The 15,557-nt window shown below is 47.3% G+C and overlaps 1 protein-coding gene across 3 annotated transcripts in view; it reads left to right on the top strand.

The window, feature by feature from the left end:
- The first annotated feature begins 1,947 nt into the window (after positions 1–1,947).
- The window catches only part of Pah (phenylalanine hydroxylase), a 55,573-nt gene continuing 41,963 nt past the window's right edge, over positions 1,948–15,557 (top strand). Inside the window, exons 1-2 of one of the 3 annotated variants that reach the window (XM_010631345.3) lie at positions 1,948–2,063; positions 6,954–7,061. In XM_010631345.3, coding sequence (XP_010629647.1) covers positions 2,004–2,063; positions 6,954–7,061 — 168 coding nt within the window. In that variant the 5' untranslated portion in view covers positions 1,948–2,003. Of the gene's footprint in view, positions 2,064–3,430; positions 3,593–6,953; positions 7,062–15,557 lie in introns of those variants that run through there. The other 2 variants (XM_010631347.1, XM_010631348.2) reach the window with 2 other exon arrangements.

The raw sequence follows: 15,557 nt of genomic DNA, 5'->3' as shown, positions 1-15,557 counted from the left end.
GTCCATACTGCACAGCAAGAAAAGACAGGAGCCTAGAAGAGAGCAGGTGGAAGACGTGTTGGTCACGATATGGGAAATTCGAGTAGCATCAGGGTATAAAGAGTTACAAAAGAAATGCAAATTAAAAGCAGGAGCAAGAAACCCCTCCATCCTGATCAGATTGGTGAAATAATAAATGACCCAATTATGACTTTTGGAGAATGCTGAGAATTAGGGATACTCCACAGCAGGCTCCTTTCTCCTGCTGGCAGGAGTGTGGACTGGGACAAACTATACTCTAAACCAAGGGAAGCCTGGTATAACTTGGGAGATTAAGAATTTATGTTCTCTGTGACACAGAACCTTGCTCATCTGCCCTGAAAAGTTTACCCCCAGGACTATCTAGAAAGGAACAGGGACGAGGATGCTCACTGCAGCATTATTTGGGCTTGCGAAGAAACCTAAGTTATCCATCACTGTGGAATGCAGATACTGGACTGGTGGATACACACTAAGGGGTATTCTGCACCAAAACAAACGTAAAACCAAAGAATGTGTGTGCACTCAGCAACCACCATTAGTTATCTATCTATGTATATATCTGCGGTCATAAGGCTTCTCTGGGGACGGAAGTCCAGGTCTGGGCCTTCCACGTTCAACAGCCTTGTGTCCTGTCTCGCCGTGCCAAGGGGATCACAGACCAGACACCCATGCATCTGGTGACAGATGCTCTGTTCCCTGTGCCTGTGCCCCTGGCAGCCAGGAGAAAGCCAGGCACGTTGCAGGTGGGAGGAAGCCAAATTAGCCCTTAAAGCCCTATTTTAAAGACAGCAAATGCAGCTCTTCAGTGGTAAAACCAGGAATGAACCCACTTGTTTTTAATCCAAAACTTGAGTTTTTTTGTCTTTTTTGGCAGGTGCTTAGCTTTCAGGTCAAAGAATAGTGGGAGGAAAGGGATGGGCTCCCAGCAACCTCTGTTATTGGCCTGCGGTCTCACAGCCAGTTGACCTCACTCGGGTAAATATTAAGCAAGCCCTCAAGGCCTCCTGTCCCTGATATTTTTGCATCTTTCCTGAAACTCTAACTCTCCAGTGCTTTCTGCTTCTGTTTTTCTGCTAGTGATCCACACCCCAGCTCCGTGGCCTTGTGTGGTGAGAGGGGGCTCACAGCGGTGTCCTGCCTCCCAGAAACCCATGCCCAGCCTCCTCCACTAGCTATAGCCCGGCTGTTTACCCGGCAGCATGATGGGGACCCCTCCTGTGTTTTGTCCCCCAGTGATTTCACGAGGCGGGGAAGGGAAGGCCACCTGCACACGGTGTGGTCCTGTTGCTGTCAAGTGTATGATCATTTACCGAGTGCGGGGTTGTGTGGGGAGAACTGGAGTGGACCTCATGCACTGCCTCGTCCCTCTGACTCCTGCCCTGCTGTCCTCTGCTGGAAGCCCCCGGGTTATGTAAGTCCCTGCAGAACCTGCGATCGATTTCAACCCCAGCAACCCCTACCTCTGTTCTTCAGCTGCTGCGCTCCGAGTCCAAGACGTCATCGCTACACAGATTTCCAAAGACAAAGCACAGCCAGGCAGTTTGCTGAGTGGTCAATAGAAGGGTCTGAAAAACATCTAAATGAAGACCCTGGCCGTGTTTGTACCAGAATGAGGAGGGAATTATTCCGTGATTGTCAGCACCGGGCACAGGCGGGTTCACGCCCCTTGGGGCCAAGCTGCTGTCAGGGCTCCCGAGAACAGTCTATGTTGAGCCTGCCCACTCCCGGGCATGGTGGCCCTGGGCTCCCTGGCCTCGGCCTCTGTCCAGGGCAGGCTGCGAAGCACAGCCTCACAGGTTGCCAGGCCCTTGGGATCTCTCCTCTCACCCTGCTGCATCAGGGAAACACCCACCGGGGCTGTGACCCTGCAGGTGACGCGTCAGGACACACCCCGTGCTGGGTTAAAACGCTCTGCCCCGTGCTGGCTGCTAACCTGCTGGACTGACGCCTGGTGCCGCACACAGCTCTTGCCAGCAGCCAGCATGTCAGCCATGGTCCTGGAGAATGGAGGTTTGGGCCAAAAATTCTCTGACTTTGGGCAGGTGAGCCAGGGTGGCCTCAGCTGCCCAGGGAGAAGGAGGTCTTGGCTGGGTGTGGCGGTGCACACCTGTAATCCCAGCACTCTGGGAGCTAAATCAGGAGGATCCTGAGTTCAAGCCTAGTCTGGGCATCTTAGCAACCTGCTGAGGCTCTGTCTCAAAATAAGAAATGAGGAGGGCAGCAGAAGTAGCCCAGCATTCAGTCCCCAGGCCTTGGCGCGGGTCTGGGAGGAGAGGTCGGAGATAGAAAATACTGATCTTCCTAGTTTCATGAGATTGTCAAGAAGTCTGAATTCATTTACAGGAAGTGAGGAGGGCCAGAAGTCATTGGGTAGCTCTGACCTTCACAGCTGTCCCCAAATGGAAGCACAACCATCCTGCGTGGTTTTCAGGGAGAAAGAGCCCTGTTTTAGGGGTTGGGGATCCTATGCCTAGAGCTGCAACCCACAGGCTGTGTGTCTTAAGACAAATCGCAGCCCCTCTGTCTTTCCTGTTTTCTCTCTCTAAACTGAAAGAGCTGGTCGTTCATGATATGGGGCAGAACCTTCGAGGTCTTCTGTGATGGTTATAAAGTGCTCTTGGCCAGTTACAAAGACGGTAAATTGTGGGAAACTAAATCTCCCTTGAACTTTGGGGAGAAGAGAAAGCATGAAGAGAGCCCGGAAACCGCCTCTGACCTGGAAAGGGAGAAACTGCCCAGAGAGGGAGATGAACGTCATTACCCCAAGTGTACGACGACTCAGCACCCTAGGTGTCCTGGGAGAGTGAGAGCGTGGGCGCTACGCTCCAGGGTCTGTGTCAGTACTTTCCGGAGGTGAGCAGTTGCAGGGCGCATTTCACAGCTTGACTTGCACCCATCCCCACTTCAGGCCGGAAATCACTCTGAGGTCCGAGAGGACCTGAGCCTGCAGGATTAGGAAGGACCACTAGGGGGCGAGAGAGGAGAGGAAGGTGGAGTCCAGGAGGAGCGAAAGGAGAGACCCCGGGAATCTGGCCCGGCTGTCCGGGATCCTAGGAGAAAGGCCTCCGCCCAGCCCAGAGAGTGGTCTGGCAGCCTGCAGGTCGGGGAGCCAGGGTGTCTTGAAGTCTGGTTTCTGTAGCTCTTAGAAGATCCAGAATACACAAGCTGTCACTGCCAAGGGCAGGGCCCTGGTAGACAGGCGGATTTCAAGCGTGCCCGGGTCTCACTTCTGCACCCAACACGGGTATTTTGACTCCCAGAGCCCCAGACTTTTTTTTTTTTTGCAAAGTAGGAATAAAAACAGCCACATCCTAGGGTCGGTATGAAAGTTAAATGAAGTAATGCCGTGCATCTTTTTGTCAGTTCCTGGAGTATAGGAAAAGTATAGGAAAGGGGCCTGGGACGTCTACCTACTCTCAACACAGTCCCGAACTCTGGCAGCGAGACCGGGCACTGTGCCCGGGGCCGCCTCTTCCAGGAAAGGGTGCCGGGCGCGCAGTCAGGAGGGAGAGGGTCCGTGTGGGCTGTGCGTTGGGGAAGTCGCTTGTTCGGCTTAATGAGGTCCAGCGTGGTATGTACAGGGCCGAGGCGGACAGGATTGGACTCCTTCCTGCTCTGGGAGTCTGCGAACTGGGCTGGTCGGGAGGACCCCGAGCGCTGGGGCAGAGGGGGCAGCAAGCACAGCTTGTGTAGGAGGGAGTTAGCTCTTCCCGTCACTCAGCCGAGACTTACGGAGCACTGCTGTGTGCCACGCTGGCAGAGCAGTTCCTGCCCCGCCACGACTTACCCTCGGGCAAGCGATCAGCAATTAAAACTAGAAAAATCAACGTGGCATCTAAGGGACGCAGAAAGCACATCTGTGGACAGTGGAGCTGGTGTTTAAACCTTGATCTGACTCCAACAACGGTGCTCACATTTCTTTCCTGCAATGCTTTCCTTCTAGATAAATGATGGGTGTGGAGCTAGACGGGGTTTGTGCTGGCTGCGGGCAGACGTATTGTGCTGTGGGATTTGCATCTTGTTCGTAGTCACCTTACAGTGTGTGTGTATATGTGTGTGTGTGTGTGTGTGCGTGTGTTCGCACCTACAGATGCATGTCTCCCTCAGAGCCCCCAAAGCACCAAGGTTGGAAGCCAGCAGTCCTGGAGAATCCTTGCTAAAATGTGTTGCTTATAAATCTGAAATCTGCTCTTTTCTAAAGACAACAGAACACATTTCTTAGACACAACCGGAAGGACCATGTTGTGTTTCTATGGTGAACACATTTGTTGTTCAACCAGCGAAATTCTTTGATTCTTGGTTCCTAAAAAAGTTCTTTTCTCCTGCCCTACTTCTTCCCAGCGAGTTTGTGAGTTACTTTTCTCTGCCTTGTGCCCATCCGGGATATCCATGTGTGCACATCAACTCACAAATCTGTTGGAAATAAGTGAGGCACAGCTCATGAGAGGGTGAAAAAATACTCAGGAAGAGTTTGTCAAAGGTCTGTAATCTGCTGGGCCAACATAGCAGAGTCAGAATCAGGAATGCAAGCCTGCCGGGCCGTACTGTCTCAGAAACTTCCAGGAGCGTCTTTTCATTTCAACTCCCGCTCATGATGACAAGGAGACATTGTCGTCCTGGGTGAGCCTGCTCCTGGAGGTGGACTCGGGGAACTGATGCCGCTGTTCAGGCTCAGTTACTCATTAGCTGGTGGCCCTTAGATGACTGCCTCACCTCGCTGAGTCTGTTCCTTCACTCCCAAGAGGAGAGCACTGGCCTGGTGAGGACGGGAGAGTGTGTATGCACAGCTTCAGAGACGAGCTGCTCACCGCCGAAGAGGAAGTATATTAAGGGTTCAAAGTACTCAGCACGGCCCCTGGCAAATGCTGGGCACCCAGTCAGGGGCGGTAGTCACCCACAGTCTCACAGCGCCTTATCATACAGTAAAGGTAAATTTGAAGACACACTTGAGGGAAGCCACACTTTAAACACACAGCCTGCCTATTTATCAGTGATTTTGAGATTTTTCCATAGTTAAACATCGTCCAGAGCGCTTCAGAAAGTCCAGACGGACCTGGGCCCAATTCTTTTCGGGGGTGGGGGAATCCACGTGGCCCACTAAGCGGCACCCCCGCGATGGCAGTGGAGACAAGAGTCGTTCCTGGGGGAGACAGAGTTGGACTTGGTGTCAGAGGAACACAGGCAGGGGTGACTGGGTTCGGGCAGAGGCACTCTCAAGTCTGAGCTGCCCCAGCCGAAGGTGGCCAGTGCTGATCAGCAGCAGGAATGAGTCGCCTTTCCTAGAGGTCAGCTGGGGAGAGGAAAGTTGCTACGTGAACCACAGACAGAGAAATCTTTGTGTTTTCGAGGAAGGCAGAAAGGACTAGGCAGCCAGCACTCCACGGTAGGAGGAGACTGAGGTCAGACCTGAGTGCCACTGAGGAACAGCCTGCAACAGGTCGCCTGCCTTCCGGGCATGGTAGGCAGGGACCCAGCACTCCGCTTCCATCCCAGCCCCATGGTGACCTGTGGCACCGGAGGGCACCCGCTGGACCTGTCACCAGCAAAGGGGGCTGGTGAATAAGAAAGCCGATCTGTTAGGACACTTTCAAAGTTCAATGAGATCATTCACATCAAGCACTCCTTAGATTCCTGGACCATGATAGGCTCTTCGCACATGAGAATTCCTTTTAAAAGATAGCATCATGCTCTAAATGGGGATTTATGACCGTTCAGTCTTCTGAGGTGTTTGGAGCACTCTAACTCCACTTGCTGATAAACTGGGCTCGTCTCTACATCGCTGTTCCATGGGAAGTTCTGGGAAAATCTGAATTTTTGAAAAAGTTTTCCTAAGGGCCATCAGTGCTGGGGCAGTGTTTACTGTCTGAGTCGCTGATAAGAATCTGCCCCACACAGCCTTCTCCATAGAGATGCTGTGACTCCCAGACCCTTAATTTCCTTAACTTGCTCACAGAAGGCTAATTGTCCTGCACATTTTTTCCTCCCAGTTTTTAGGAAATTCTGTATGTTGATGGTGTGCATCATTTTAAAAGCAAGACTTAGTCTTTAAACTTGGGGAGAAGTGTGGCAGACTCTGGAATGTGTACCTGTCTCCCACCTCCTTTGGCTGTCTCACACGTAGAGTATGTGGTAGACCCTTGATGTTCTTCGCTATTTATTGAAAAGCATTCACGTTCTGATAGGTTATTTGTGTACTTTTACACATTTTGTGACTCTTGTTCAGAAATGGAAATCTCAGGTCCCAGCATATAGGAGTGAGTTAATGCTTCCCGAGATTTTGCCAAAAGCTTAGCAGTTATACTTCTTTTAATATTCTTTTCAAACTTATCTCTTTTTTTTCCTTCATCATCTGAATTTGTTTTGGTAAGAGTTATGAGCAATGTGATTATATAACTGAGGAAACAAAAAAGGCTGAGGGATTTGCCCAAAGTGGTGCAGGACACTGGAAGAGAGAGGATTTTAAGCTGTCTTTAAGTTCAAAGCCTGTGACCATTCTGAGTACTCTCCAGTGTCCTCTGGGTATTTGCCAATGTCCTCTGGGAGCTATCTGAGCTGTGTTAATTTGCCTCTACATATGTTTTGGTTCATTGTAAATGTGTTTATTAAGGGAGGATTTTAGCTCCCAAAGGGTAGGAGGGTTGCCATACGGATCTCTGTGTCTCTCAGAGATACAAAGTGAATAGTGGCTGATGCTTGACTGCTGACGCCCATGGGTCACCAAAACAAAAATGGATGCAAGAGCATCACTGAGCATTTCCTTCCCCTTGACTCACCTACCAACACACGATGTACTTCTTTATAGAGTACACATAGCTTATTTATTTTAGGGTTTAACAAGGGGAAGATCCCATTGGCTTCTCCCTTGGAGGCTTCATGGGAAGAATTTCCCAAGGTGTTGAAAGCGTTCTAATGGAGTGCGTCTAACTCTGCAGGGAACGAGCTACATCGAAGACAGCTCCGGCCGAGATAGCGCCATCTCGCTGATCTTCTCCCTCAAAGAAGAGGTCGGTGCCTTGGCCAAAGTCTTGCGCCTGTTTGAGGTGAGTGCTTGGCCCGTGTCTGTCTTGGGGAGGCACAGAGCAAGTGGCATAGAACCTAAGCTGGAACCCGGCTTCCACTCCACCTCTTGCATGAACCAGCTGTGTGGACTTAGTTAAATTCGTCTCTGGAGTTTCCGTTTCTCCATTCATACTGGGGTCCTGATATTTCACATCTGCTTAGCTGCAAAAGGGACCCTGTGATGCAATCATGTTTGAAAATTGCTAAATACATGTTGGATATGATCATAGGTGAAACAAGACACAATTAAATGAATCACTGATTCTTTAATTCACTAAATTAATATTGATTATCTTCCATGTCTATGCATAAAGTAATAAAAAAGACAACATCCCTTCTTTCAAGCAGATTAACCCCAAACTATGTTCCAGACAACAGCTAATGTTTCTCAAGGCATTGGTAGATACTTTGTGGTTAAAGAGAGTCCATGACCAATATGTAAGGGAAACTTGGGGTTATATGATTCTATCTGATTTCTGTACGTAGGACTTTTACAGTCTATAAAACTCTAGTGCATATAGCAGGTCGTTCTAAGGGACAAATGTAGGTACTATTTTCCAAGCCTGTTACTGTGGACTCAATTTTAAGAATTTTGAGAACAGAATTCAGGAAATGCTGATTGGGGCTTTAGGCAGGCATGGTTTCCTAATCTAGATTTCTCCTGGGAGCTTTGCTAATGCTTTAGCTGGGCCTTTCCTTTCTAAAAAGGCTTTACTTTCTACCATTTTAATGATTCATCCAGCGCATTGGCAGGCTAGCCTTCAGGACTGTCTGCGCAGTACCCAGCACGCACTGGTGTCTTGCATTCAGACCTTCTTGAGCCTGGAACAATGTGATGCTGTAAATGCTGTAAATGCTGGAGATGTTACTTGAATCACAGCATTCTGACTCCCGAACCCTCTTAAAGGTTGTTCAGCACTGCCTCAGACCAAACTGGTTTTGTAATTTTTAGGGCCTGTTACACCGTGAAAATGCATGTCAAAAAATAGAAAACAAGTGCTGATACACAATAAAACAAGAAAAAAATTCTGTGCATGTCATTTATTTATTGGTTTATTTTCCTGATACTGGAGATCCACCCAGTTCCTTTGCATTGATCTATATCTTGAGCCCCTCCCCCATTTTTTAGTATTTTATTTTGTAAAAGAGTCTTACTAAGTTGCTAATTTGCCTAGCCTAGACTGGAACCTGGGATCCTCTTGCTTCAGCCTCCCAGAGTACTGGGATTATAGACCTGTGCCACCAGGCCCACTTGTCCTGGATGCTTAATTGTCTTCTCCTTTCTCTGTCTTTTTTTCTCCCCTCGGTGGAGAGGGGACAGCAGAACAGGGGCCTCGGCACCAGCCTCGCCACTGGGCACCACCCTTGGCGGAGGGAAGACAAGTCGATGAGGTGAGGTTGAAGGGATCTCTGATGCCAGGGTGCTGGGAGCGAGGCCCCTAGAGAGCACACTGGGAACCTGGGAGGGGCAGAAGGTGGGATCACTGCAGTGCGGGCTGAGGCTCTGAGCACCCAGCACATGCTCTGTGGTCCCACTGAACTTTGCTCATCAAACACAAATCTAGATTCGTTATGGAGAATTCCAGAGGGCTACAAAAAGCCTTAGATGCTGAGGGTGAGCCCAGTGGGACTGCACATGTTGTCCTCCCAGCGAATGGGGTCTGTCCTCTCCTACCAAGCATCCCCGAATGGATCACTCGCTCCATGTCCCCATGTCCTCAGAGCCAGTCCCCTTTACTTGCAGGATGCATTTGGCTTCTCAGTGTACGAAGTCCTGTCTGGCCCTGAGTGTGGATTCTCCAGGCAGGGGGGTTTTGTCTGTGCTATTTCTCAGAAGAAATCTATGTGCACTAATTGTTCAAGTGAGAACAAAATTAAACTTAAATATGAGCAAAGGAAGTTAGAATCATTTTACTCTTCTGCTCTGGATTTTCAAAGAATATTTTACCTGGAGTTCTTTAATCAAATTAAGCCTAGAGATGAGTATATAAGTAAGTGGAGAATCAACAAGATTCCACATAGTTTAAGTAGATACTCTGTTCTCTACAAAGGAGAACACAGCTCGTGCTCCTAAGGTTCAGGCTTTGCATTGTAATTTGCTTCCAAAGGGCACAGTAGGGAAGGGGACAAAGGAGTCACTGTAGAGTGGAAAAAGAAACAAGGTGAAAAAGAAGTCGGGCTTTCCAGAGGAAGGGTGGGTAAGTGCTGGACGGAGGCAGCGATGTGTAGAGACAGACAGAGGACTTACCCAGGGATAAAACGCTAAGACACATCTTTGCATTATCAGGCAGCACATCACATTTTCTCCTAGTGAGGTTAAGTCAGCGTTAATAGATTAAATAATAGTAAACGAACCAAAGAAATGATCGGCACTATAATTCAACATCCAGAGCTGGATGGAGCATTACCTAAGCTCTCACCTGCCCAAATCATGGAAAATGTTCCCGTACCCATTTTATGGAGGGGAAACCAGAGATTGCTGTCCTGGTCCATTAATAAAGGGTGGCTGTTAAGCATGCATAGATTGTTTTTCCTGTAAATATTTCAAGAATTGCTTTGGAAATTACATAGGCCACCATATCTCTTTACACATTAACATCCTGGTAAAACTCAGAGTTAAATTGTAAACATCCCAAGTGCTGAGTTAAGGGAAAGAAACATTCTAGTATTTGTGGAACCACATTATGTGATAAGCCAAGCACATAATAGTCTCAGTAATGAAGAACCTTCTTTTCCACATTTGTATTAGTACATATTGGTCATACAGATGAGTGGCTTCTTTGTGGAGGACTTGTTGATCCTATTAAACTTCATGGTCTCATTTAAGGGTGAGAAAGCTGAAGTTCTGTGAGGCTGGATAACTTGCTTATGACCACACAGCTCATGTGCAGTGCAGACGGGTCTGAGCCCCGGGTCTCAGGGTCGACAGCCCACGACCCCGCAGTGACACCCCACACCTCTGCTGAGCACCGCTGTCTCTGCACTGACGAATTGCCCTGGGGTTTGTGAAACACACAGCTATCCTGGCCCCAAGTTTCCCTTCTTGTGTGTGTGTTGGGGGGCTGTCTCCAGATATCCTTTCTTCCTCTTCCCTTCCCTTCTTTCCCTCCCTCCCTCCCTGCCTCCCTCCCTTTTTTCCTTCCTAACTGAAAAATGCATCAAAGTACAAGAAAACTGATCACTCGTATTCCCTGTGTTCATCATCAACTCCTGTGAATACCTTGACCAACTGTCATTGTTTTCCTATATGATTTTTTCCGATATAATTATGGACAAATGGCAAATGAACATGTTGTTTCATAATATAAAAATTAAAACGCTGAAGATGAAACCATAGTCCTTTCCGATCTTCTTCCCATCCTGGTCACCCTACAAACTTTCCAGCCAAGGCAACATCTCGATGAGTTCGGTGGAGCCCCTCCCACTTTCTCGAGACAGGCACTGTGGGATGCTGGCTGTCCTCCCCTGCATTGAGCCCCATGGCTCAAGATCACCGATGCGGGGCCCGGGGCTGTGGCTTTGACTTCTCTGGGTTCCGGTTCTGGTTCTGCATCTGTAAAATGGGAATAAAGTACTGTCTGCTTCATGGTGTAATTCAGGAGATTAAATAACCTAATCCATATAAAAAACTTCAAAGCGCTGTACTTGTTAACTATTCAGTGAGAATTGTGATGTATTTTTATGAATGCAATATTGTCACATGAATACCCATTGATACATATAGATCAAGCGTATGACTTTTAACTGCTAAAGAATAGTTCTTCATATGATTGTATCATATTTTATTTGTCCACCTCATTATTTCTTGTATCCAGGGTGATTCCTGTGTTGTACGATTTTTCAGGATTTACTTTTCCATTATTTTTTAGTATGTACTATGAAAATGTCTTTCTGGGTTATCTTCCTGGGAATAGAATTGCTAATCCTCAGGTGTGGACATTTTTAGTTTTAACACAAACTTCTATATTTCTCTAAATATCATCTAACAATTTATAATCCCACTAGTTCAGTATAGGAATACTAATTCCACTATACTTTTAAGAACTTACGCTGATTATCAATTTGAATCTTGAACAATGTAGTGGGCTAGATGTGATTTACTGTTTTAATTTTAATTTCCCATATTATCGTGAGATAAGGCTGTCATTTCACATTTCATGGCATTAGATTTTTTTCTCTGTAAATTGTGAATTATTTACACAGATTATCATTTTTTTTTGCAATTTTGTCTTTTTCTTACTGACCTGTGACATTTTGCATGATCTGCATTCTATTATGTGTCTGATAAATGTTTTTGAATTTATGACATCAATTATTATACTGAAATTTTAACCTGCATTGTACACAGTGTTCTTAGTCATTCTTTTATGCATGGCTTTTGGACTTCTATTTTTGTCTTGAATGTTTCAAAAAACTTTCTACTGTTGTCCCTGATGCCCTGGTGGGGATGGATTCACTGTACTAAGCTTTGGCCCATCACCAGGGGCCTCTCTCGGCATGACGTGAAGGTGGCAGGCGATGCCCCCCCTTAGATAAGAGGACCCCAAGCTCAGCACGCACAGGAGCTCACTTCAGATGCACAACCAGTGTGCCAGAACTGCCCAAACTGACCTCAGTTTGAGATTTTGAAACCCACAGGTTTGTTATCATTTTTATCTGAGCAAAACCAATTGATTTTGAGAAAGCGGAAAAACACAATGAGTACCACGCAAGTCTTTGTGAAAAGGATGAACTTTACCCTGGACATGTGGGAATAGGTATTGGAATGTTTTAGGAATCTGTTGTGAAGAGACGTTAAAGTTGTGAAAGATGTTAGAAGACAGGGGACATTCTTTGCAGGGGATTTAGCTCAGTGGTGCTGCTGCTTGCCTCTCAAGAGCAAGGTCCTGAGTTCGAACCCCAGTAGAATGAATTCCTTACATCACTCGAGAAGGTCCAGTAGGGGCAGGTGCAGGGACCGAGAGTCAGGGAGGAGCCCTCAGGCCCAACCCAGCCTCGGGGTGGCCACTGCACTGTGCAGTGTTCTCATCTCTCAGGACAGCTTCAGGAGTCACATGGGAAAGTGAGCAGTGGGAGGGGACATTGATAAAACCTTTAAACTTTGTGACTTTTGTTTGGTTTTGTTTTTGCTGCACTGGGATGGAACCGAGAGTCTTTTTTACTGAGCTGCTTCCTAACACTTTCTTTATTTTTCACTTTGAGACAAGGTCTTGCTAATGCACTACACTGCCCAGCCCAGCTCTCACTGTGGTTCTCCTGCCTCAGTCCCCAGTAAAGTGTAGCTGCTACTAAATTTCTGGACCATATACAAGCAAAGTAGGGAAATGAATGATAAACTGAAACATTTAAACCATCTTAGGGTAGCATTCCCTAAATAATATTCGAATCAACTCTGTATTATTAGGTATGTGTTCTTTCAGAAAAGAATTCCAAGAGTGACTTGCATAGCTAGAGGGTCACAATCACACGAACATAGCAAACCCAGAAATCCTGCAGGGAAGAAATCGACACTGTGACCACTCCAGCATCCCCCAAGCACCTTGACCATGAGCCCGTGCTCAGGATGACCCTAATGTCTTCCAGCTATCCCTGTTCCATTACACTTGTATGGGCTTAGACTTAGGAACCCCAAACTCTCAGCGATGGCCTAGCTTTGGGGCAGGAAGGAGCAGAGCAGCACTGAGCTCAAGAATTTACGGTATAGAACCAAACTTTTGGACCCAAATCCCAGTAGCTAGATAGCCACAGGAAAGTTAGTTCACATCTTGGTGGCTTGTTTTCATTTCTTAAAATTACGGCACTAAGAAGCCTGTATTATAATGTTACTGTGAAAATTAAATGAATTAATTCACGAAAAGTAATGAATTAAAATGGTATTTGGCACACAGGAGGGTTCAACGAAGGTTTGTTCTGATTACTTCTGTGCTCCATTTCTGGAAATGGTCACAGGGCATGAGGGACTCTTAAGTTCTTGGCCATAGGAGTTGGGGACTCAAATAAATATTCTACTGTTTCAAGGCCATAGTTAAGAGCATACCCAAATCCAACATGCTAGGCTGTCAGCAGCCCACTGCTTGGTAGATTATTCTATTTTTTGTTTTATTTTTCTTTAAAAATTAAACCCAGGCATATTCTACCACTGAGCTTCATCTCCAGGCTGTTTTGCTTTTTATTTTGAGACAAGATCTCAATAAATGTCTCAGGCTGCCCTTGAACTTGAAATCCTCCCACCTCAGCCTCCCGAATAGCTGGGATTTACAGGTGTGAGCTATGGTGCCTGGCCTGACTCTCAATTTTTATGCATTTAGCTATACATTTTCCATAGCTCTTCATAGTTTTAGTCTGCAGTAGCTCACATCCCATGCCTTCTTAGGAAAACAGTCTCCTGAGAGTTTTTACTGCAGGTGGCTTAGTAATGGGCTATAGAATTAGAAGCAGGCTCCTGGGGGAAGATGCCTAGAAGATGCCTTCCTTCCTCCTGCAGCGGTCCACCAAGCACCTTCTCCTGTGTGCTCCAGGGCAGGAACAAGCAGAGATGCAGGCATTCAGAGACCTGAACTCTGCGTCCTTCTCCGGGGTATGCGGGGACCTTGGCGAGCATCATTACATGGATAGAGGCATTGGGCTTCAGATTAAACAAGCTGCCCAGGGCTAGATGGGTGCAGCTAAAACTCTCTCCACAGTTCACCCGCATTCTCACAGGAGTGTGGTCTTTTGGAAACAAGTGGAAAGCACATAAACTTTATTAGTAAAATGTACTTCATGTGCTGCCCATTGAATCCTTTCCTGCTCTTCCTCCTCCTCCTCCTCAATTTGACGCCCTCTTGATCTCTCATTCACGCAACCAATTAACGTCTTCTGAGTATTGCTGTTGTCAGACCCTATTCAGATCACGGGCATGGTGGAGTGAGCCAGACAGCCAGTCTGTCCTATGGACTCAACTTTAATGGGCAGTTGCAATGGACGATTGCAAACAGCAACAGCTAGGAGGAGCTCAGGGTCCCAGCACCAGTAACAAGCCGGGGCCTGAGGTGCCGGAGGTTGGTGGAGGCTTCTTGGAGATGTAACGTTTCAGCAGAAACCTGCAGGGATTGACAGTAGAAGGCAGAGGGGTCACCTGGCAGATCCACACCACATGTGACTCTCAGAAGTGGACTTTTAGGACGCTGTGACCCAGGGCCTGGAAGCCAGGATCAGATGGAGATTCGGTCACGAGGACTGCTTTTGCCCCCTGGTCTTGGGTCCAGAGCAATGGGAAAATATTTACCAAGAACCTGTCTTCCTCAATCGAAGAATGACACTGGCATGTCACTGGAGGGGGAAAACAAAGCGTTGTAGCCCAAATGACATTTCCATTTTATTCAAACACCACAATCGTACATAATGATACAAAGAACACCATGTAACTTTCTTGCTTAGTAAATCAGCCATTAGAAGAACCGGCTAAAGTCCCTTTGTCCTCAGAGACAGCTGTGAACTTGAATTCTATCTGTGTTGTGCCCTCTATCCATTTAGACTTTTCTTTTATATAAATATCCATCACTGATGCCATACCAGAGAGTTGCAAACTCTTCATCTTCATAAAGTCAGGATCTTATTATAATTCTCCTGGAGGTTTTGGTTTAGGGGAGAGGCTGGCAGACGTTTCTGAGGTTTGTCTATGCTGCTACATCAGCTCTTGCCCACTCATTTCCTGTGGCTTTGTGTGACTGTCCACTTCCTGTTGATGGGCACCAAGGCTTGCTTCCATTGTCTTGGCAAAAAACAGTGTTGTTCTGAACATTTTGCATGGTGGATGACTTCTTTATCGAGTAAGGGACTCTCTAGTGGAAAGCTAGCTCTGCGTTTAGCTGCCGCATGCTTCATTTGCAGGCCTGAGAACTCCCAGCACTTGCAACTTTTCCTGAGAGTGATCTCACCCTGTGGCAGTGTAAGCCTGTTGCCCCCGAATGTGGGGCCGGCTGGAAGCACATGAGCTGGGCACGCTCCTTGGTGGCCTACACTAAAACAGTCTTCAAGACCTTTTTGATCTTCCATGTGTTAACGCTGTGCTGGCAGGAAAAGCTGTAGGAGGGAGATCAGGAGGGAATCAGAATGAAAATGTTTTCCTGAGGCCTTGAACAGAGCCCGGCTGTCTCCGGCAAGCAGTCTTGGCTGAGTTGGAGGAGATCCGGCCACCTGAAAGAGCAGTGATCCAAGAGAAGAGCGAGACAGACATAGTCCGAGGGATCTGGAGGGGAGGGGCCCCCGAGCGTCCAAGTGGCCTCTTCTTTGGTGGCTCCTCCTCCAGGATGGCGTGGACAGTGCCAGCTCAATGTAGAAGTTAAGTGCACATAGAACTCAGATCCTCTCGCCTGCAAGTGCTGGAACCACTGAGCTAAATCCCCGGCCCTTAATTGTGCTATTGAAGCATAAGTTTTCGTTCTCATTAAGCTGCCATAGTGCTATTGTCCTTATTGTAAACACAGATAAGAAAA

The sequence above is a fragment of the Fukomys damarensis genome, unplaced genomic scaffold (genome assembly GCF_012274545.1).
Source record: "Fukomys damarensis isolate Sample0158 unplaced genomic scaffold, DMR_v1.0_HiC HiC_scaffold_15, whole genome shotgun sequence".
NCBI classification, from domain to species: Eukaryota; Metazoa; Chordata; class Mammalia; order Rodentia; family Bathyergidae; genus Fukomys; species Fukomys damarensis.
Note: the sequence above shows the minus strand (reverse complement) of the source record. Positions and strands in the feature narration are given on the sequence as shown.